General features: G+C 32.1%; 4 protein-coding genes across 4 annotated transcripts; all 4 read left to right on the top strand.

Moving 5' to 3' along the window:
* The first annotated feature begins 5,409 nt into the window (after window positions 1-5,409).
* LOC117574447 (uncharacterized) lies at window positions 5,410-7,301 on the top strand. The gene is made up of 4 exons (XM_052006909.1): window positions 5,410-5,457; window positions 6,831-6,951; window positions 7,011-7,167; window positions 7,232-7,301. The coding sequence occupies exons 1-4, from the start codon at window positions 5,410-5,412 to the stop codon at window positions 7,299-7,301; spliced, it is 396 nt and encodes a 131-aa protein (XP_051862869.1).
* A 1,436-nt stretch (window positions 7,302-8,737) lies between these two features.
* On the top strand, window positions 8,738-10,268 carry LOC117575262 (uncharacterized). Its single transcript, XM_034259398.2, has 6 exons — window positions 8,738-8,752; window positions 8,814-9,053; window positions 9,118-9,629; window positions 9,691-9,811; window positions 9,871-10,027; window positions 10,095-10,268. The coding sequence occupies exons 2-6, from the start codon at window positions 8,876-8,878 to the stop codon at window positions 10,138-10,140; spliced, it is 1,014 nt and encodes a 337-aa protein (XP_034115289.1). The 5' UTR covers window positions 8,738-8,752; window positions 8,814-8,875; the 3' UTR covers window positions 10,141-10,268.
* A 978-nt stretch (window positions 10,269-11,246) lies between these two features.
* Window positions 11,247-13,049, top strand: LOC117575293 (uncharacterized). Its single transcript, XM_034259440.2, has 6 exons — window positions 11,247-11,483; window positions 11,554-12,020; window positions 12,084-12,195; window positions 12,256-12,394; window positions 12,477-12,587; window positions 12,873-13,049. The coding sequence occupies exons 1-5, from the start codon at window positions 11,303-11,305 to the stop codon at window positions 12,562-12,564; spliced, it is 987 nt and encodes a 328-aa protein (XP_034115331.2). The 5' UTR covers window positions 11,247-11,302; the 3' UTR covers window positions 12,565-12,587; window positions 12,873-13,049.
* A 5,665-nt stretch (window positions 13,050-18,714) lies between these two features.
* On the top strand, window positions 18,715-19,254 carry LOC117574446 (uncharacterized). The gene is made up of 3 exons (XM_034258284.2): window positions 18,715-18,781; window positions 18,837-19,085; window positions 19,145-19,254. The coding sequence occupies exons 1-3, from the start codon at window positions 18,742-18,744 to the stop codon at window positions 19,252-19,254; spliced, it is 399 nt and encodes a 132-aa protein (XP_034114175.2). The 5' UTR covers window positions 18,715-18,741.
* The last annotated feature ends 3,823 nt before the right edge of the window (window positions 19,255-23,077 follow it).

The raw sequence follows: 23,077 nt of genomic DNA, 5'->3' as shown, positions 1-23,077 counted from the left end.
GTATTCCATATAACGTGGCAAAAAAAACAATAATAACACAAGGTCCTTCAGCTGAAGAGTTATTTATAGATGTCTGCTCGCCCCATTTCAATTTTGCCGTTTGTAAAGCTGGAGATCAGGCACAAAAACTGATAAACAATGTATATTTAAATACTTTACCGATAGGTAATTTGAATATATAAAATTGATTGAATAACATTCGAATTTCATTCATCTTCATATCTGCTTGCAGTCTCCGTAATTCCCTATATTATATTAATGTTTGCTGGAGGCTGGGCAGATCGCTATAATAAGCGTAAGGCGTTCTTGACATTGCCGATTTTAGGCAGATGTCTATATTATATAGGTATTTATTAAGCAACTTATATTAAACAAATTACAAGCAAATTCCTTTTACAGTTCAGCTCACATCGTCGATATTCTATGAGAGTCTGCCTTTCCAATTGAGTTGGTATTTCGCAATAATACCTTCAGTTTTAGGCGGTGTTCCATGTTTTCTGATGTCTGCGTTTAGTTACATAACAATAACAACACCAGAAAGTGATCGAGTCCTACGCATCGGTATCCTTTCAGTATGTGTTCTACTTACAAACTTTCTAAGTGGTATCCTTGGGCATCTCATTAATTCTGAGTTTATAAGTAAGTTTATTACTTCGTTTGTTAAGCAGTTCATTAAATTTGTATTTTTTATTTCAGAATACTTTGGAATTTGTGTGGGTTTGGAAATCGCTGCTATACTTTACATTATATTGTTTATAAAGGAGCCCAAATCAAATGAAAGTGTTTCTGAAGTCAATGATTCCGCTAGAGACATTCAGTTAACAAATTTGGGAGAGAACGTCACGAATATTGAATCATCACCTGAACCTCCTCGACGCAATGTGTTCAAAAAATTCTTCGATCCGATGTTGGTGATAGAACTCTTCAAATTACCTTTTAAGAGACGACCCAATAATGATAGACTTATATTGCTGCTATTAATTTTGAGTTACTTTCTAACTGCGGGACCTGAAGAAAGTGAAACCAAGTATATGGATTTTCACATCTTAAATATACTCGAGTGGAATGAAAATTTGCAACATTACAACAGATTGATGAAATTTGGGATGTCAATTAACTTAACCTTTTTTGGAATTATAGCTTTTACTAAAATTTGGAAATTCTCTGAATCCATAGTTGGAATTTCCGATTCCCTTATAGGAATCTTGACTGCTGTCTTCGTTGTTGTGTCTCGCGTTCTATTTGTAAGATTATTGACGAAGTTCTTGAGATGCATTTATTAATATATTTTCTGCTATTATAGTACTTTGCAGACACATCTTCAAATGTTTATTACGCTGGAGTGTTCGATTTGTCTTTAATTCTACGTTTAATACCAATTAAATCCTTGGCATCAATTCTTAATGAAGGCGATGGTAAATTTAATCCTGTCTTTAATCTATTGTACAGAATTTCAAGATATTTATCATTTTAGGAAAATTATTTTCCTTTTTCGGAATCTTGGAAGCAGTTGCTATTCTCCCTTTTATTCCCATATATAATGCGTTCGTTGATGCCATTGGAAATTCGTATTTTACGCTCGTCTTTCTCTTCAGCGAAGTTTTTTATGTACCAAATGTGCTGATTTTTATGTAAGTTGCATGTAAATACAAATATATTGTAAGTATTTAAACCTAATGAATATCATCTTTCAGCGCTTGCTATTTTCTAATGCGCCGTCGCAACTCAAACTTGGCACAACAAGACAGCACCGAATATCTATAATCAAATCTTGTTAAATCTTAAAAATGCATTTTTGTTGGTTTAATTATTAATTAGTTTATGTTATTTATGATAGTCATAGGGTAGATAGATATTTTAGTTTTGTGCCTAAAACAAAAATAGTTCATATTACATTTTTATACCCGCTACCCATAAGGTAGAAGGATATTATAACTTTGTTCCGGCAGGAAATGTATGTAACAGGTAGAAGGAGGCATCTCCGACCCTATAAAGTATATATATTCTTGATCACCGTCAACAGCCGAGACGATCTAGCCATGTCCGTCTGTCCGTCGTCTAAGAGATAGAGTTATAATTTTTTTTCGACAGCATTTGTTATGTTTGCACTCAGATCAAGTTTGTTTCAAATTATTGCCACGCCCACTTCTGCCCCCGCAAATCAAAACAAGTAAGAAAGTTACGGTCGAGTGTGCTCGACTGTGAGATACCCGCTACCCATTTTTAATAAAGGCAAAATATTGCGGTATCATTTTCAAAATATACCGAAAATACTAAAAAATACTAAAAATATACCAAATGGTATGTTTGGTATATCGATATAGTACACCATTCAAAATATACCATAAACGGCACAATGTGGCAGATTGTCAGCCAAAGTAACTAAGACCCTAGTAAATAGGCGATTTTGCCCATAAAAAATTATTTCTTTGATAACTTCCACAATTTTTATCTGAGTAATTTTAAAGCTAGAGTTACGAATTTTGGCATATACAATAACAACTGTAGTAGTTATGATTCCTGGAAATTTTGTTGCGATCAGAAAAAAATGGTCGAAGTTATTAAAGAAATACTTTTGTATGGGCAAAAACGCCTACTTATTCATTATGGATAGCGGGTATCTCACAGTCGAGCACACTCCACGGTAGTTGCCTTACTTATTTATACACAATAATAGAAGATCAAACAAACATATTAGAATTAGAACAAGTTCACGCAATATGATACACTTTCTCTCTGAGGGCTTGTTATCAGCTAAGCTAAATTGCGTCATCTCCACTGTTAACGAAGATAGAAATGTGTTCGCTTGAACAAAGCTAACATGCTGAGCAATAGTGTAATTCTGGAGCTTGAAGTAAAAACTAATATAAATGAATATTTAATATTGCGCTAAAATTATGTTCTAAAATGGCAAACGAATGTGCAGTCGGTTGTGGGGATGCAGTTGTTAAAGGCGTGAAGCGCAAATTCAACTATATGAAACAATTCTGGCATCGTTATCTACTTGTTGAGCCAGTATTGATTTTATTTTGGGCACCCACTTTATTCAGATTTGACAAATTTGTGACACACAAGGCATGTCGCTTTAGTCTCGGCTACAACGAATCTATATGCTCTACCGTGATATACGACTACTATTATGTCAGAGATTGTATTCCATATTACGTGCCACAAAATACATTGACAATACTAGTTCCTTCACCTGAAGAGTCATTTGAAGATGCCAGCTCGCCCAATTTTAATTATGCCGTTTGTAAAGTTGGAAATCAGGCCCAAAATCTGGTGAACAACGTATATTTAAATACTTTACCGATAGGTAATTTTAATATATAAAATTGTTTGAATAACGTTCGAATTTCATTCATCTTCATATCTGCTTGCAGTCTCCGTATTTCCATATATTATATTCATGTTTGCTGGAGGCTGGGTCGATGGTTACAATAAGCGTAAGGCATCCTTGATATTACCGATTCTGGGCAGATGTCTATATTATATATGTATGTAGGTATTTATTAAGGATCTTATAGGAATCAAATTACAAAATCATCTCTTTTACAGATCAGCTCGCATCTTCGATATTCTATGAGAGTCTGCCTTTCCAATTGAGTTGGTATTTCGCAATAATACCTTCAATTTTAGGCGGTGTTCCATGTTTTCTGATGTCTGCGTTTAGTTACATAACAATAACAACACCAGAAAGTGATCGAGTCCTACGCATCGGTATCCTTTCAGTATTTGTTCTACTTACGAACTTTCTAAGTGGTATCATTGGGCATCTCATTAATTCTGAGTTTTCAAGTAAGTTTATTACTTCGTTTGTTAAGCAGTTTATTAAATTTGTATGTGTTATTTCAGAATACTTTGGAATTTGTGTGGGTCTGGAAATCGCAGCTATACTTTACATTATTTTATTTATAAAGGAACCCAAGTTAAATAAAAGTGTTTCTGAAGTCAATGATTCCGCTGGCGACATTCAGTTAACAAATTTTGGGTGATTTGCCGATTCAAGAGAACGTCACGAATATTGAATCATCATCTGAACCTTCTCGACGCAATGTGTTCAAAGAATTCTTTGATCCGATGTTCGTAGTAGAACTCTTTAAATTACCTTTTAACAGACGACACAATAATGATAGACTTATATTGCTGCTATTAATTTTGTGTTACTTTCTAACTGCGGGACCTGAAGAAAGTGAAACCAAATTTATGGATTTTGACATTTTAAATAGAATCGACTTTGTTGAATATGTGGAATATATGGAATACTCGCATATGGAACTTTATTACAGATTGATGAAATTTATGATGTCAATTAACTTAACCTTTTTTGGAATTATAACTTTTGCTAAAATTTGGAAATTCTCTGAATCCATAGTTGGAATCTCCGAGTCCCTATTTGGAATCTGGACTGCTGTCTTCGTTGTTGTGTCTCGCGTTCTATTTGTAAGTTTATTGACGAAGTTCTTGAGATGCATTTATTAATATAATATATTTTCTGCTATTATAGCACTTTGCAGACAAATCTTCAATCGTATCTACAAGACAGATGTAGATTGTAAAAAAGTTATATGTATATAGTGTACAAAAAAATGCTCATTTTATACCGGTACACCTGGTATACTCGGTTTATACAGTAACTAATTAAACAGCAAACATTTAATTTCACTTTGATATGATCATAAAATGATCACATTTAAAAAAAAAACCCCAAATCACGGACTAGGAACTAACTATAAGTTGACAATTCTGGATGATTTTGCGGTTGAAAACAAAGTATACAAAAAATTAAGAGCAGAATCTCAAAATTGTAACAGAAACAAGTCGAGTGCGTATCTCTCAGGAACAACATATTTTAAAGAAAAGTACGAGTAATAAAACTACAGTCGAGTGTGCTCGACTGTGAGATATCTGCACTATATTATTCTTCAAATATACCAAATAAATATTTTACAAAAATACTAAAATGTACCTAAGGCTCTATTTGGTATATCAACATAAGTTAATTAACTTAATTAATTAATCGAAGACAGACAAACGGACATGGCTATATCATCTCAGTTGTTGTCACTGATCAAAAATATATATAATTTAGGGGACCGGAGATGGCTTCTTTTGTTAAATGACTGTTACAAAGTTATAATATCTTTCTCTGGGTAGTGTGTATAACAAGTCCACGCAGTACACTTATTTATTATAGGCTTGTTAAAGGCAGAAAACTGTTCGCTCAGCTGAGTTGAATCCTCTTTTGAATTGCGTCATCCTGGCTGTCAACGAAGACAAAAATGTGGTTGTTTGAACAAAGCGAACACGCAGGACAACAGTGTGATTTTGGAGCTTGAGCTGTCGGGTGGAATTCGCTAAGCATAATATAATATTAGTTAAAGTTATGTGCTAAATTCTTGTACTAAAATGGCAACTGAAGGTGTGGTCGCTCCTGTGGACGTTCCTGTTACAGGCGTAACGCGCAAATTAAACTGTATTAAAGAATTGTGGCGCCGTTATCTGCTTGTTGAGCCACTATTGATTTTATTTTCGGCACCCAATGTATTAAGATTAGACTATTCTGCGACACAAAAGGCTTGTCAGTGGAATATGGGTTACGACGAACATTCGTGCTCTTATATGGAAAGCAAAACATCTTGGCCTGTATATCATTATGATGTTTGCAAAACTGTTTATCAGGATGACAAAGTATACATATATAGCTCAAAAATAGGTAAAAATAATAACGTACTTAGGAATTCTATTCATCTTCTATAGATATTTTTTCTATCTTCTTGAAGCCTTCGCCATTCCATATATTATTTTATTGTTTGCTGGAGGATGGGCGGATCGATACAATAAACGTAAAGCGTTTATGTTTATTCCAATTTTGGGCAGATGTATATACTATAAATGTGCGTATAATTCCATTTATTTATCATATCATTATCTTAATACAAACTTTTTTCTCTTTCAGATCGGTTCTTATTTTCGATATTCATTGAGAGTCAACCGTTAATATTGAGTTGCTATAGCTCAATGCTGCCAGCTCTTTTTGGCGATAGTCCATGCTTTATGATGTCTGTGTTAAGTTACATAACCACAACAACTCCAGTGAGTGATCGAGTCTTACGGCTCAGTATCTTTGCAGTATTTGTTCTACTCACAAACAATCTAAATCTTATGATTGAGCCAAATGATTACTTTGCATATCCAGGTAAGTTTATTTATTATTCAAACTGTGGCGAAGTATTTTAAATATGTATGTATGAATGCCAATTTCAGTAACTTGTGCAATATGTTTGGCCTTTGAAGTCGCTGCCATACTCTATGTTATCTTCTTGATAAAGGAGCCCAAGTCAAATGAAAGCGTTTCTCAATCGAATGACATGCATTTAACAAATATGGGTGACATCCCGATTGAAGAGAACGTCACAAACATTGTATTGTCATGTGAACCTCCTCGACGCAATATATTTAGAGAATTCTTCGATCCGATGCTGGTGTTGGAATTAATTAAATTACCTTATAAGAGACGCGACATTTATGGTAGCCTTATATTGCTGCTATTAATTTTGTGTTATTGTCTGAGTGTGGGGCAGATAGACGTTGAAACTAAATATTTTAATGATCATGACAACATCGCATTTAGATTGATGAGATTTGAGTCATATATCACTGGAGCCCTTCTTTGCGGTTTAGTTTTTAGTAAAACGTGGAAATTCTCCAATTCGATTATTGGAATCTGGATTTCTGTCTTTACTGCTGTGTCTCGATTAGTTTATGTAAGTTTAATGCTAAAAATCTTGAATTTCATTTGCTAACGTATCTTCATCTCTTATATATAGAATTTTGCGCCTACAACTGAAATTACTACAACCCATTATTTTGGTGGAGTGCTCGATTTGTTTGCAGTGCTTCGTTTAGTGCCTATTCAATCCAAAGCATCAACTATTAATGAGGGCGATGGTAAATTAAAAGACAATCAAAAGTTATGGCATGATATTTAAAACTATTTATCATTCTAGGAAAATTATTTTCTTTTTTTGGCATCTTGGAACCAATTGCTATTTTCATATATCAACCCATATACGATGCAGTCGTTTTTGCGTCTATTGAATCATTTCCGAATTTCCTTTTGTTCAACATTGAACTCTTCTACGTACCAAATGTGCTGATTTTTATGTAAGTTGAACACATTTCTTTTCAATATTAATTTAAATAATTGAACATAATTATCATCTTTCAGTGCTTGCTATTTTCTAATGCGTCGTCGTAATTCAAACATGGCTGAACATAACAGCACCGAAAATTTATAGTCAAATTTGGTTGAATCTTACAAATTCAGTTATTTTTAAGTATTTATTTGAATTGGGTTTTGCAAATCTTGAGTGTAAGTAATATTGATCATAATTTTGTGCCAACAAGAAAGATTTATAATACATGTTTTTGAAATAAAAAAAGTTATTTCATTTAAATGTGTTTAAGCAAGAATCTTACAGGTTGTAAAAATTCGCATGTTTGTTGTGATATGATCATAAAATAATCTATTTCTAAAAGAGCCCAAACCACATAAAATTACTTTAAATTAACAAATCATGCGGTCGACAAAACTGAATGGATTTCCATATAGGTAATAAATTGTAATAAATAAAAAATTAAGTGAGTCGAGTCTGCCCGACTATTAAACACCCATCAACCCTTTACATCAGAAACACAACAGTGTGGTAGTATTCTTAAAATATACTACATTTGTATATATAGATATTTTTTATATTTTGAATTTTTTTATATACATATTGCTAGACACAAAATATACCAACTACCAACAACTAAGATTTTTTTGTCATAAAATTATACAATATCTTAAATAAATTTTATAAATGTCGATGAATAATGTCTGTAGATATATGTATGTGTTGAAAATTGGATACTGACATGGATATATTGCCTCGGCTGTTGATGCTGATCAAGGCATATGAGGTGTCTGCTAATTTCTTATTCTACACATTTCACAAAGCTATAATACCCTTTCATCTTATGGGAAACTTGTATAACAAATCCACCTAAAATGGTACACCTATTTTTTGCAAGAAAATTAGCTGAAGGGAAATGAGCTCTGAATTGCGTCATCCTTACTGTCGACGCAGACAAAAATGTGGTGTATTGAACAAAAGCCTACATGCAGGACAGCAGTATGATTTCTGTGCCTGAACTGTTGGGTGGAATTTGCCAAAAATTGTGTGCTAAAATCGTGTGCTAAAATCGTGTACTAAAATGGCAACCGAAGGTACGGTCGGTTGCGTGAAGGTCGCTCTTAAAGCCATGGCGCCCAAATTAAACTATCTTAAAGAGTTCTGGCGCCGTTATCTAATTGTCGAGCCGATATTGATTTTATTTTGGGCACCAAGTGTATTAAGTTTGGACTATTTGCCGATAAACAATGAATGTCGCTTTAATCTGAGCTACGACGCATTCACGTGCTTTTACATGGCAGGCGAAACTTTTTGGCCCAATTTTCATTTTGATGTTTGCAAAGATGAGACTGATCCACTCATGAACAATGTGTATTTATATAGTTCAAGAATAGGTAAGCATAATAACCTTATAATGAATACCTTATCTTATAATCGATAGTTTTTCTATCTTCGTGCAGCATTCGTTATTCCATATATTATATTAATGTTTGCTGGAGGCTGGGCGGATCGATACAATCGGCGTAAAGCGTTCCTTATTATACCAATTGTGGGCAGATGTCTTTACTATAAGAGTGAGTATTTTCCAAGTATGTACAGTATAAATTTCTAAATACAAACTTATGTATCTTACAGATCAGTTAATTTTTTCGGTATTCTTTGATAGTCTGCCGTTAAAATATAGTTGCTATAGCTCAATGCTGCCAGCTCTTTTTGGGGATAGTCCATGCTTCATGATGTCTTTGTACAGTTACATAACCACAACAACTCCAGAGAGTGATCGATTTTTACGCTTCAGTATCCTTGCAGTGTTTGTTTTACTTACAAACTATCTAAGTGTAATCATTGAGCCTATCAATTACTTTGGGTATACAAGTAAGTTTATTTTTCAGTCTGTGAAGCAGTATTTTAAAATTGTATTTATGAATGCCAATTTCAGTAACTTGCGCAATATGTGTGCATATTCAAATCGCTGGCATACTCTACGGTATCTACTTAGTAAAAGAGCCGAAGTCAAATGAAAGTTTTTCTCAATTGAATGATTCCGCTGCCGATACTCTTTTAACAAATCTGGATGACTTGCCGATTAAAGAGAACGTCACAAATGTGAAATTATCGTTGAAACCTCCTCGACGAAATGTGTTGAAAGAATTCTTTGATCCGAGTCTGCTGTTGGAGTTTATTAAATTACCTTTTAAGAAACGAGGCAATAATGGAAGCCTTATATTTCTGCTATTAATTTTGTGTTACTACTTGACTGTGGGAACTATATACATTGAATCAAAATATTATTATGATCATAGTCACAACACATACAGAATGAAAAAACTTGTGACATCTATTATTGGAGCCTGTCTTTGTGGTGTCATTTTTAGTAAAATGTGGAAATTCTCCGATTCCATGATTGGAATCTGGATTGCTGTCTTCACAGCTGTGTCACGCGGCATGTTTGTAAGTTTATTGATGGAGTTCTTGAATTTCATTAATTAATATATGATCATCTGTTATATAGGTCATTGCAGATACTAAAACAACTTCTAAAGAGTTTTATACTGCTCAAGTGCTCGATTTGTTTTCCATTCTTCGTATAATACCAATTAAATGCATAGCATCATCTATTAGTGAGGGCGATGGTAAATAAAAGCAAAACTTTACGCTTTGACATAACATTTTAAGCGGTTTATCATTCTAGGAAAATTATTTTCTTTCTTTGGCATCTTGGAACCAATTGTTGTCTTCATATATCCACGCATATTTGTTCCAGTCCTTTCTGTCGTAATTGATTCATTTGAGAATTTAATGTTGCTATTTATTGAACTGTTTTACGTACCAACTATGCTGATTTTGTTGTAAGTTGGACGCATTTATTTTTAATATAATTTTCTATACTTAAACGTAATTATTATCATATTTCAGTGCTTGCTATTTTCTAATTCGTCATCGTAGTGCGAACTTGGCTTAGCAAAATTAAGAAACTGAAGGGACAAATACAGATCCGAAGATCCATGATCTATAATCAAATCAAATTAAAAATTGTAATACTAATTTTTATTTCTATTTTGTGTGTGTAACAAGCCGTAAGAAAGACGAATATACAAATATATAATCTAAGGCTAAATTTACAGTGTAATTTTTTTTAATTTAACCTAATGAATTTAGTCGTGAGCTATAGTCACGTGTAAACTACCAAATTATTTCTATTAATTCTCATGTTAACACATGTTTTATGACCGATATGGGAGTCCTTAAACCTTCTCTCAATGGTAATATTAGTCAAAAGATACTTTCGTATAAAAGTAAGGACGATGTACATTTTGGTGGATATTTTTTTTGACTTGCGGTAATGTGGTGGAATGATATGGGCAGGGCTAGGTTAAGACTAAACTAAACTAAAAACCTGACAATACTCAAAAACCGTCAGTTTGACTTTAGAACTTGAGGCGAAGTGTTGCGTGTAGTGTGGAATTTCGAAAGAAAAAAATTAAAACAAATTATTCAAATGGATAATAGAAACTCTTTCGAAGAGGCTGCTATTGCGATTGAGGCCACAAGTGAAAAGTCAAAAATGAATTATTTACGAGAAGTGTGTCAACGTTATCTATTTGTCGAGCCGATATTGTTTTTATATTTGGCTCCTAGTCGTCTTAATTATAAAGCAATATCATTTTTTTGGTATTGTATGCCCTGTCCGTCCATGTGTACAGTCACACACGATGCTTATATAAATGAAAGTATTGAGGAAATTAATTACGAAAAGAACTGCACAGAAGAACTTGCCAAAGATGTACATTTAACAATACGCTATTGTGGGGAAATTGGTAAAAATAATTAACCAAATGCTACGTAACAGTTAATATTGATGAGTAAGAATAAAACAATACAATGTTCCAGATATAATATTCCCGTTGATAATATTGTGCTTCGCTGGAGGATGGATAGATCGTTACAATAAGCATAAAACCTTCATGATGTTGCCCATTTTAGGAAATTGCCTGTTCTTTGTATGTGAGTATCATAAATTCAGTCAGCAAGTTGAGAAATGTGATTTCTAGTGATTAACAGGTCAGCTCCTAGCGTCGTTATTTTTAAACGATATACCATGGAAGTTTGCTGTTTATAGTTCAATGCTCATTAATCTTTTTGGCGGCAAAATATGTTTCATGATGTCAGTGTATAGCTACATAGCCATATCAACTCCTGCAAAATATAGAACTTTGCGTTTTGTCTCATGTGCCATAGTTGAGCTACTTGCAGTCTTAGTAATAAACATCAGCGGATATAGCTATAAACTATTTGGCTACACAAGTGAGTTTAATAATATATATTGATTATATATTCTATACAGAAATTCTTCTATTCATATGTATTTTTTCAGCATCCTTTGCAATAGGTGCGTGTTGCCAAATTGCTGCCTTAATCTACATTGTCATGATATTAAAGGAGCCCAAGCTAAGCCAAATGATCGACAACAACGAACCTTCAAAGCCAATATCTACTGGAAATAATATGTGCATACAATTCTTTAATCTCAAGCTTCTGAAAGATTTTATAAAAGTTCCATTTATAAGGCGAAAGAATAACGGTCGCTCTATATTACTACTATTGATTTTGGCTTACTTCCTCACCTCTCAACATGGAAAACTAATAAGTGATATAGGATGGCGTTTTAGTACTAGATTTCCATATTATTATGAGAGTATTAATTTATACAATTTTATATTATCATCAGCTATTATGGGAATATATGTTGGCTACCTACTTTTAAGTAAACTAATGAAATTATCTGATTCTGTAATGGGCATGTTAATTTCTTCAATTACTGCCATGTTTCGCCTGGCACCTGTAAGTTTACAATTAGAAATTCCACATATAAAATAAGCTTAATATTTCTTTTATTTCTTCCAGGTCTTCTTAGGCAAGGATTCAATCAGTTATGTGACTGTAATATTCGAAAAGGCTGGAATGATTCATTATGTCCCCATTCAATCAATTGCATCCTCTATTAGTAATGACTATGGTGATTGAATAAAAAAAATAATTAATTTGCAGAGTATTTCAAAACATTTTATATTTATAGGAAAAATGTTCTCACTGTTTGCCATCTTGCAATATTTTGGAAAAACATTTTTTGTTAGAATGCTCTTTTATATGTCCGGCGAAAATACTAGATCCTTCTATGAGGTATTCTTATATTTATCAATCGGACTAATATTTATGTAAGCTGGAATCATTTGACTTCAAGCGAATGCAAGGGTTGTATCAATTTTTTATCATTAATTTTGATTAATTATTTTGTAGGGCATGCTACTTCCTAATACGTCGTCAAAATACAAAGTTAGCTAAGAAAGACGGAACAAATGAACAGCAGGATTCTATAAATATTTAATCTACTTATTTATATACATTCAGGTATGTTCTAATATTTTTATAAATTACGTTTATAAATATTATATAATATTATATTATATTATATTATATTATATTATATTATATTATATTATATTATATTATATTATATTATATTATATTATATTATATTATATTATATTATATTATATTATATTATATTATATTATATTATATTATATTATATTATATATATTATATTATATTATATTATATTATATTATATTATATTATATTATATTATATTATATTATATTATATTTTACTCGTATAACTTCGTGCTTGCAGGAAATTATGGAATGAAAAAGACGAACTTGTGTGTATCATTTCGCCTTTGTGTCAATAATAAAAAAGCAATATATTTTTTTATAAGATAGGGAATTTGGGGGTTCATGAGCTAAAATAATGTTGCCCAAAGACAATTTTCGAAAAAAATGAAATGACGGATGGAACTGCACCCAACGATGTCGGATCTGTGAATACGGTCGACAAAAAGTCGAAGTTCAAATATCTTTAAAACTTGTGGCGTCGTTATTTTGTTATAGAACCATTATTGTTTTTACATTGGGCATAAATTTCTATAAACAATAAAATATAATACCATTTGCAGTATCGCCAAGTTTGTATCGCAAAACTTGGCAACGGTTTTTTAAATTGGGAATGAAGCGCGGTAGCAAATGTGATGGCGATGTCGCTTGTTGTTGTACTATAAGATATAAAGCACACTCTGTATTGTATAATTATTTTGAAAATATTTACTATATAGGTAATTACAATAACTGGTTTTATGCATATCACACCATTACTTAATCAATTAAGCTTAATATTTGTATTCAAATCACTTTGAAAACAGAACAGTGTCGGATATTTGGGCCATTAAAGTTGGGCCATTTTAAGGACTGTTCGCAATCGCTTTTTATGAACTTGATATGTATATTTTTTTTTTCATGATACGCAGATTTTGTACTTCCATTGATTATCTTACTTTTTGCTGGAGGATGGACAGATCGCTACAATCAGCATAAAACCATCATGATGTTGCTTATAGTAGGTGAATGCACTCACTTTGTTAGTGAGTATCTTCAAATCAACTATTACTTTATTTAATGCAACTTTGCGGGTATCTCACAGTTGTTCACACATTTCCATATATCTACAATGCAGTTTACGCTGCCACTTCTAAATCATTTCCGGGAGGCGTCTTCATTCTGAGTAATTTTTTCTATGTACCCACTGTGCTGATATTCACGTAAGTCTAAAATATTATTTCGAATATTATTTAAAAATCTTCACTAATGTATAATAACTTGTAGTGTATGTTACTTTTTATTACACCGTCGAGGCACGAATTTGGCAACGAAAATCGAAAATCCCTGAACGATTTACTTACGTCACTAAAAAGAAACCGAAACCTTTTAAAATATATAAATGTTCTAGAACAATAAAATATATACTCTGGCATCTTGGAACCAATTGTTGTCTTCACATATCCACGCATTTTTCTTCCAGTCCTTTCTGTCGTAATTCATTCATTTGAGAATTTAATGTTGCTATTTATTGAACTGTTTTACGTACCAAATGTACTGATTTTGTTGTAAGTTGAACACATTTATTTTTAATACAATTTTCTATACTTAAACGTAATTATTATCATATTTCAGTGCTTGCCATTTTCTAATTCGTCGTCGTAGTGCGAACTTGGCTTAGCAAAATTAAGAAACGGAAGTGACAAATACAGATCCCAAGATTCATAATCAAATTACTCAAAGAAATATTTCTTAAATTTAAGATTGTAATATTATTTTATATTTATCTTTTGTGTGTATAACAAACTATAAGATACCCGAATATACAAAAAGCTACGGGTAAATTTACAGTGTAATTTGTTATAATTTAACCGAATGAGTTTAGTCATGAGCTATATGGAAGTCACGTTTATACTACCAAATTATTTCTATTAGTTCTCGTGTTAACAATGGCAATAAAAAGGTGATAAAACATGTTTTTAGGACCTATAAGGGAGTCACTAAACCTTCTCTAAAGGGTTATGTTAGCCATACGATATAATACTTTCGTATGGAAGGAAGGACGATGTTAATATTGGTGGATACTTTTTTGAATTGGGTGGTATTATGGGCAAGGCTCATTGGGTTACCGGCCAATGCTCAAAAACAGACAGTTCGATTTTAGAACTTAAGGCGAAGAGTTGCGTGTAGTGTGGAATTTGAAAAGAAAAAAAAATTAAAATAAATGATTGAAATGGATAATGGAAACTCTTTCGAAGAGGCCGCTATTGCGATTGAGGCCACAAGTGAAAAGTCAAAAATGAATTATTTACGAGAAGTGTGTCAACGTTATCTATTTGTCGAGCTAATATTGTTTTTATATTTGGCTCCAGGTCATCTTAATTACAGTGCAATAGAAATTTTTAAACGTTGTATGGCATGTCCATCCATGTGTGCAGTCATACACGATGCTTACATAAATGGAAGTATAGGTGAAATTAATTTTAAAAGGAATTGCACAGGTGGACATGCCAAAATTGTAGATTTTAAGATTACTCTATTGTAAGGAAATAGGTAAAAATAATTAACCAAATGCTACGAAACAACTCATATTGATGAGTAAGAATAAAACAATACAATGTTCCAGATATAATATTCCCTTTGATAATATTGTGCTTCGCTGGAGGTTGGATAGATCGTTACAATAAGCATAAAGCCTTCATGATGTTACCCATTTTAGGAAATTGCCTATTTTTTGTGTGTGAGTATCATAAATTCAGTCAGCAAGTAGAGAAATTTGATTTCTAGTGATTAACAGGTCAGCTCTTGGCGTCGCTATTTTTAAAGGATATACCGTGGAAGTTTGCTGTTTATAGTTCAATGCTCATTAATCTTTTTGGCGGCAAAATATGTTTCATGATGTCAGTGTATAGCTACATAGCCATATCAACTTCTGCAAAAGATAGAACTTTGCGTTTTGTCTCATGTGCCATAGTTGAGAAACTTGCAATATTAGTAATTTACTTCTGCGAATCTAGCTATAAAGTTTTTGGCTATACAAGTGGGTTTAATAATATATATTGACTGTTTATTCTATAAAGAAATCTTTTTATACTTATGTTTTTTTTCAGCATCCTTTGCAATAGGTGCGTGTTGCCAAATTGCTGCCTTAATCTACATTGTCATGATATTAAAGGAGCCCAAGTCAAGCCAAATGATCGACATCAACGAACCTTCGGTGTCAATACTTACTGGAAATAATATGTGCACACAATTCTTTGATCTTAAGCTTCTGAAAGATCTTATGAAAGTCCCAATTATAAGGCGAAAAAATAACGGTCGCTGTATATTACAGCTATTGATTTTGGCTTACTTCCTAACATCTCAAAATGAAAATATAATAAAGGATAAGGAATGGCGTTTTAGTAGTGCATTTTATATATTTTATGAGGGTGGTGATATATACATATTTGTAATACCAGCATCAGCTATTATGGGAATATTTGTTGGCTACCTACTTTTAAGTAAACTAATAAAATTATCTGATTCTGTAATGGGCATGTTAATTTCTTCAATTACTGCCATGTTTCGCCTGGCACCTGTAAGTTTACAATTAGAAATTTCACATATAAAATAAGCTTACTATTTTTGTTATTTCTTTCAGGTCTTCTTAGACATGGCTTTAATCATATATGTGACTGTAATATTCGAAGGGGCTGCAATGATTCGCTATATCCCCATCCAATCAATTGCATCTACTATTAGTAATGACTATGGTGATTGAATACAAAAAATAATTCTTTTGGAGAGTATTTCAAAATATTTCATATTTATAGGAAAATTGTTCTCACTGTTTGCCATCTTAAAATATTTTGGAGAGGCATTTTTTGAAAGAATTCGCGATATTATTATCAGTAATAATACTTTATCCTTCGTTGAGGTATTCTTAAACTTATCGATCGGACTAATATTTATGTAAGTTTAAATCATTTGACTTCAAACGAATGGAAGGGTTTTTATCAATTTTTTATTTTGAAGGGCATGCTACTTCCTAATACGTCGTCAAAATACAAAGTTAACTCAGAAAGACGGAACAAATGAACAGCAAGATTCTAAAAATATTTAATCAAATTATTTATATACATTCACGTATGTATGTGCACAATATATTATTTTATAAATTAATAATATTTTATAAATTACGTTATAAAATTATTATCTTATATTATATTATATTATATTATATTATATTATATTATATTATATTATATTATATTATATTATATTATATTATATTATATTATATATATATTATATTATATTATATTATATTATATTATATTATATTACATTCAAAATATCCCATAGATTTTTAAACATGCAACTAGACCCTATTATAGGAACCGTTTAGCCCTATATTTTATTGTCTCTGTTCATAGGGACTGACAGACAGACAGATAAACTGGGCACCGATAAAATGGGCACCGATCAAGAATATCCATGGAGTCGGTGCCTCCATCTAGATATCCTGAGAGCACAACATTATAATAGCCTTTGGGCAATAAAAAAGCAATATATTTTTTCATGAGCTAAAATAATGTCGCCCAAAGACAAAATGCCCACTAGCATATAGTATTACAATCGTTGGATCTTGACCTAGTTTACGTCATTTATCATAACAAGGCTTGGATACCTGCTAGAAATTCGTTATGTTTCCTATAAACAAACTCAAAACGACATCAGTATAAATTTAGCACTTCATCGTAAGTGTTGTGTAGAATTCAATAGAACAATTCTCGAAAAAAATTGTACTGAAATGACAGATGGAATTGCACCCAACGATGTTGGATCTGTGAATACGGTCGAAACAAAGCAAAAGTTCAACTTCAAACATCTGCAAAGCTTGTGGCGTCGTTTTTTCATTATAGAGCCGTTATTGCTTTTACATTGGACATCAATATCTATAAACAATAAGACATTATACCATTTGCTGTATCGCCAAGTTTGTATCGTACAACTTGACCAAAGTATTTTCAGTTGTGAATGGAGCGAGGTAGAAGATTGTCGGTTATCAACACTCGAAAGTGGAAATTCTACATGTTATGATGACGCTAATTGTTGTACTATAAGATATAAAGTACATTCTTCATTTCATAATTATTTTGGAAATATTTACTATATAGGTAAATACAATAACTAGTTTTATGTATACCACACAACTATTTAATCAATTAAGCTTAATATTAGTATTGAAATCACTTTAAAACAAGTAAGAAAGTTACAGTTGAGTGTGCTCGACTGTGAGATATCCGCTACCCATTTTTAGTAAAAGCAAAATATTGCGGTATTATTTTCAAAATATACCGAAAATACTAAAAATACTAAAAATATACCAAATGATATGTTTGGTATATCGATATAGTACACCATTCAAAATATACCATAGACGGCACAATATACCAGATTGTTGGCCAAATCAACTAAGACCCCTAGTAAGTAGGCTTTTTGTGCCCATACAAAAGTATTTCTTTAATAACTTCCACAATTCCAAATTCTGATCGCAACCAAATTTTCAGGAATCACAACTACTATAAATTTTATTGTACACACCAAAATTCGCAGCTCTAGCCCTAAAGTTACGCTTGTTATTCAAATTTTTTGATTTGCTGGAGCGGAAGTGGGCGTGGCAAAAATTTGAAACAAACTTGATCTGCGTGCAAACATAATAAATGCTATCGAAAATTTATAGCTCTATCTCTTATAGTCTCTGAGATCTAGGTGTTCATACGGACGGACGGACAGACGGACAGACACACAGACGGACATGGCTAGATCGTCTCGGCTGTTGACCCTGATCAAGAATATATATATACATTATAGGGTCGGAGATGTCTCCTTCTACCTGTTACAAACATTTCCTGCCGGCACAAAGTTATAATACCCTTCTACCCTATGGGTAGCGGGTATAAACAGAGTAGTGTCGGATGTTTAACTAGAATTTAAAGTTGGGCCATTTAATGACTGTTCGCAATCGCTTTTTTTGAACTTGATATGTATATTTTTTTTCATGATGCGCAGATTTTGTACTTCCATTGATTATGTTACTTTTTGCTGGAGGATGGACGGATCGTTACCATAAGCATAAAACCATCATGATGCTGCCTTTAGTAGGTGAATGCATATACTTTGTTAGTGAGTATCTTCAAATCAACTATTACTTTATTTAATGCAACTTTGTTTTTTACAGTTCAAATTCTTTCGGTAATATTTCTTTCCGATCTTCCTTCTGAGCTTAGTATCTATTTATGTGCAGTATTGCGTGCGCTTTTTGGAGGTCATGCTTGCTTTATGATGTCCGTATTTTGTTTTATGACCTCGACAACTTCTAAGGAGGATCGAACCTTACGCTTTGGCATCTTTATAATTTCTGTGTTATTGACAAAATTTGTATCTAACCCTAGTGACACAGAATTGTATTATATCTTCAAAGTTGATTGTAAGTTAAGTATTTGAATTGGCATATTAGGCGTATTACAATCAAACACCTAATTTCAGATAGTATTACAACAGGTGTGATCTTGCAATTGGTTACCATACTATACATTGGAATGGTCTTCGTTCTGAGTAATTTTTTCTATGTACCCACTTTGCTGATTTTCATGTAAGTCTAAAAGACTATTTCAAATATTATTTAAAAATTTGCAGTAATGTATAATAACTTGTAGTGTATGTTACTTTTTATTACACCGTCGTGACACGAATTTGGCAACGAAAATCAAAAATCCCTGAACGCTTTACTTACATACGTCACTAAAAAGAAAGCCAAACCTTTTAAAATATATAAATGTTCTAGAATGTACGCATAATAAAATATATACTCCTTGTGTGACTGTGGGAACTATATACATTGAATCAAAATATTATTATGATCATAATAACAACACATACAGAATGATAAAACTTGTGACATCTATTATTGGAGCCTGTCTTTACGGTGTGATTTTTAGTAAAATGTGGAAATTCTCCGATTCCATGATTGGAATCTGGATTGCCGTCTTCACAGCTATGTCTCGAGGCATGTATATGATCATCTGTTATATAGGTCATTGCAGATACTAAAACAACTTCTAAAGAGTTTTATACTGCTGAAGTGCTCGATTTGTTTTCCATTCTTCGTATAATACCAATTAAATGCATAGCATCATCTATTAGTGAGGTAAATAAAAGCAAAACTTTACGTTTTGACATAACATTTTAAGCGGTTTATCATTCTAGGAAAATTATTTTCTTTCTTTGGCATCTTGGAACCAATTGTTGTCTTCATATATCCATGCATATTTGTTCCAGTCCTTTCTGCCGTAATTGATTCATTTGAGAATTTAATGTTGCTATTTATTGAACTGTTTTACTTACCAAATGTGCTGATTTTGTTGTAAGTTGAACACATTTATTTTTAATAATTTTCTATACTTAAAAGTAATTTTTATCATATTTCAGTGCTTGCTATTTTCTAAATCGTCGTCGTAGTGCGAACTTGGCTTAGCAAAATTAAGAAACTGAAGGGATAAATACAGATCCGAAGATCCATAATCAAATTACTCAAAGAAATATTTCTTAATTTTAAGATTGTAATATTATTTTATATTTATCTTTTCTGTAACTAACTAACTATAAGATAGACGAATATACAAAAAGCTACGGCTAAATTTACAGTGTAATTTGTTATAATTTAACCGAATGAGTTTAGTCATGAGCTATATGGTAGTCAGGTTTATACTACCAAATTATTTCTATTAGTTCTCGTGTTAACAATGGAAATAAAAAGGTGATAAAACATGTTTTTAGGACCTATAAGGGAGTCACTAAACTTTCTCTAATGGGTAATGTTAGCCATAAGATATAATACTTTCGTATACTTGTGTATACTTTTTTGAATTGGGTGGTATTATGGGCAAGGCTCATTGGGTTACCGGCCAATGCTCAAAAACAGACAGTTCGATTTTAGAACTTAAGGCGAAGAGTTGCGTGTAGTGTGGAATTTGAAAAGAAAAAAAAATTAAAATAAATGATTGAAATGGATAATGGAAACTCTTTCGAAGAGGCCGCTATTGCGATTGAGGCCACAAGTGAAAAGTCAAAAATGAATTATTTACGAGAAGTGTGTCAACGTTATCTATTTGTCGAGCTAATATTGTTTTTATATTTGGCTCCAGGTCATCTTAATTACAGTGCAATAGAAATTTTTAAACGTTGTATGGCATGTCCATCCATGTGTGCAGTCATACACGATGCTTACATAAATGGAAGTATAGGTGAAATTAATTTTAAAAGGAATTGCACAGGTGGACATGCCAAAATTGTAGATTTAAGATTACTCTATTGTAAGGAAATAGGTAAAAATAATTAACCAAATGCTACGAAACAACTCATATTGATGAGTAAGAATAAAACAATACAATGTTCCAGATATAATATTCCCGTTGATAATATTGTGCTTCGCTGGAGGTTGGATAGATCGTTACAATAAGCATAAAACCTTCATGATGTTGCCCATTTTAGGAAATTGCCTGTTCTTTGTATGTGAGTATCATAAATTCAGTCAGCAAGTATAGAAATGTGATTTCTAGTGATTAACAGGTCAGCTCTTGGCGTCGTTATTTTTAAAGGATATACCATGGAAGTTTGCTGTTTATAGTTCAATGCTCATTAATCTTTTTGGCGGCAAAATATGTTTCATGATGTCAGTGTATAGCTACATAGCCATATCAACTTCTGCAAAAGATAGAACTTTGCGTTTTGTCTCATGTGCCATAGTTGAGAAACTTGCAATATTAGTAATTTACTTCTGCGAATCTAGCTATAAAGTTTTTGGCTATACAAGTGGGTTTAATAATACATATTGACTGTTTATTCTATAAAGAAATCTTTTTATACTTATGTATTTTTTCAGCATCCTTTGCAATAGGTGCGTGTTGCCAAATTGCTGCCTTAATCTACATTGTCATGATATTAAAGGAGCCCAAGTCAAGCCAAATGATCGACATCAACGAACCTTCGGTGTCAATACTTACTGGAAATAATATGTGCACACAATTCTTTGATCTTAAGCTTCTGAAAGATCTTATGAAAATCCCAATTATAAGGCGAAAAAATAACGGTCGCTGTATATTACAGCTATTGATTTTGGCTTACTTCCTAACATCTCAAAATGAAAATATAATAAAGGATAAGGAATGGCGTTTTAGTAGTGCATTTTATATATATTTTATGAGGGTGGTGATATATACATATTTGTAATACCAGCATCAGCTATTATGGGAATATTTGTTGGCTACCTACTTTTAAGTAAACTAATAAAATTATCTGATTCTGTAATGGGCATGTTAATTTCTTCAATTACTGTCATGCTTCGATTGGCACCTGTAAGTTTACAATTAGAAATTTCACATATAAAGTGAGCTTACTATTTTTGTTATTTCTTTCAGGTCTTCTTAGACATGAATTTAATCATATATGTGTTTGTAATATTCGAAGGGGCTGCAATGATTCGCTATATCCCCATCCAATCAATTGCATCTACTATTAGTAATGACTATGGTGATTGAATACAAAAAATAATTATTTTGGAGAGTATTTCAAAATATTTCATAATTATAGGAAAATTGTTCTCACTGTTTGCCATCTTAAAATATTTTGGAGAGGCATTTTTTGAAAGAATTCGCGATATTATTATCAGTAATAATACTTTATCCTTCGTTGAGGTATTCTTAAACTTTTCGATCGGACTAATATTTATGTAAGTTTAAATCATTTGACTTCAAACGAAAGGAAGGGTTTTATCAATTTTTTAATTTGTAGAAATTGCTACGTTCTAATACGTCGTCAAAACACAAAGTTAACTCAGAAAGACGGAACAAATGGAGAGCAAGATTCTAAAAATATTTAATCTAATTCTTTATATACATTCCCGTATGTATGTCCACAATATATTATTTTATAAATTAATAATATTTTATAAATTACGTTATAAATTATCTTATATTATATATATATATATATATATATATATATATATATATATATATATATATATAACAAGTAAGAAATCTAAAGTTGACATATACGAAGAAAATATTATACAGGTATAGAAAATATACATTCAAAATATCCCATAGATTTTTAAACATGCAACTAGACCCTATTACAGTAACCGTTTAGCCCTATATTTTATTGTCTCTGTTCATATGGACTGACAGAGAGACAGATAAATGGGCACCGATCAAGAATATCCATGGAGTCGGTGCCTCCTTCTGTTTGTTATCTATATATCCTGAGAGCACAACATTATAATACCCTTTGGGCAATAAAAAAGCAATATACTTTTTCATGAGCTAAAATAATGTCGCCCAAAAGACAAAATGCCCACTGGCATATAGTATTACAATCGTTGGATATTGACCTAGTTTACGTCATTTATCATAACAAGGC

Source organism: Drosophila albomicans, chromosome 2R, assembly GCF_009650485.2.
Source record: "Drosophila albomicans strain 15112-1751.03 chromosome 2R, ASM965048v2, whole genome shotgun sequence".
NCBI classification, from domain to species: Eukaryota; Metazoa; Arthropoda; class Insecta; order Diptera; family Drosophilidae; genus Drosophila; species Drosophila albomicans.
Note: the sequence above shows the minus strand (reverse complement) of the source record. Positions and strands in the feature narration are given on the sequence as shown.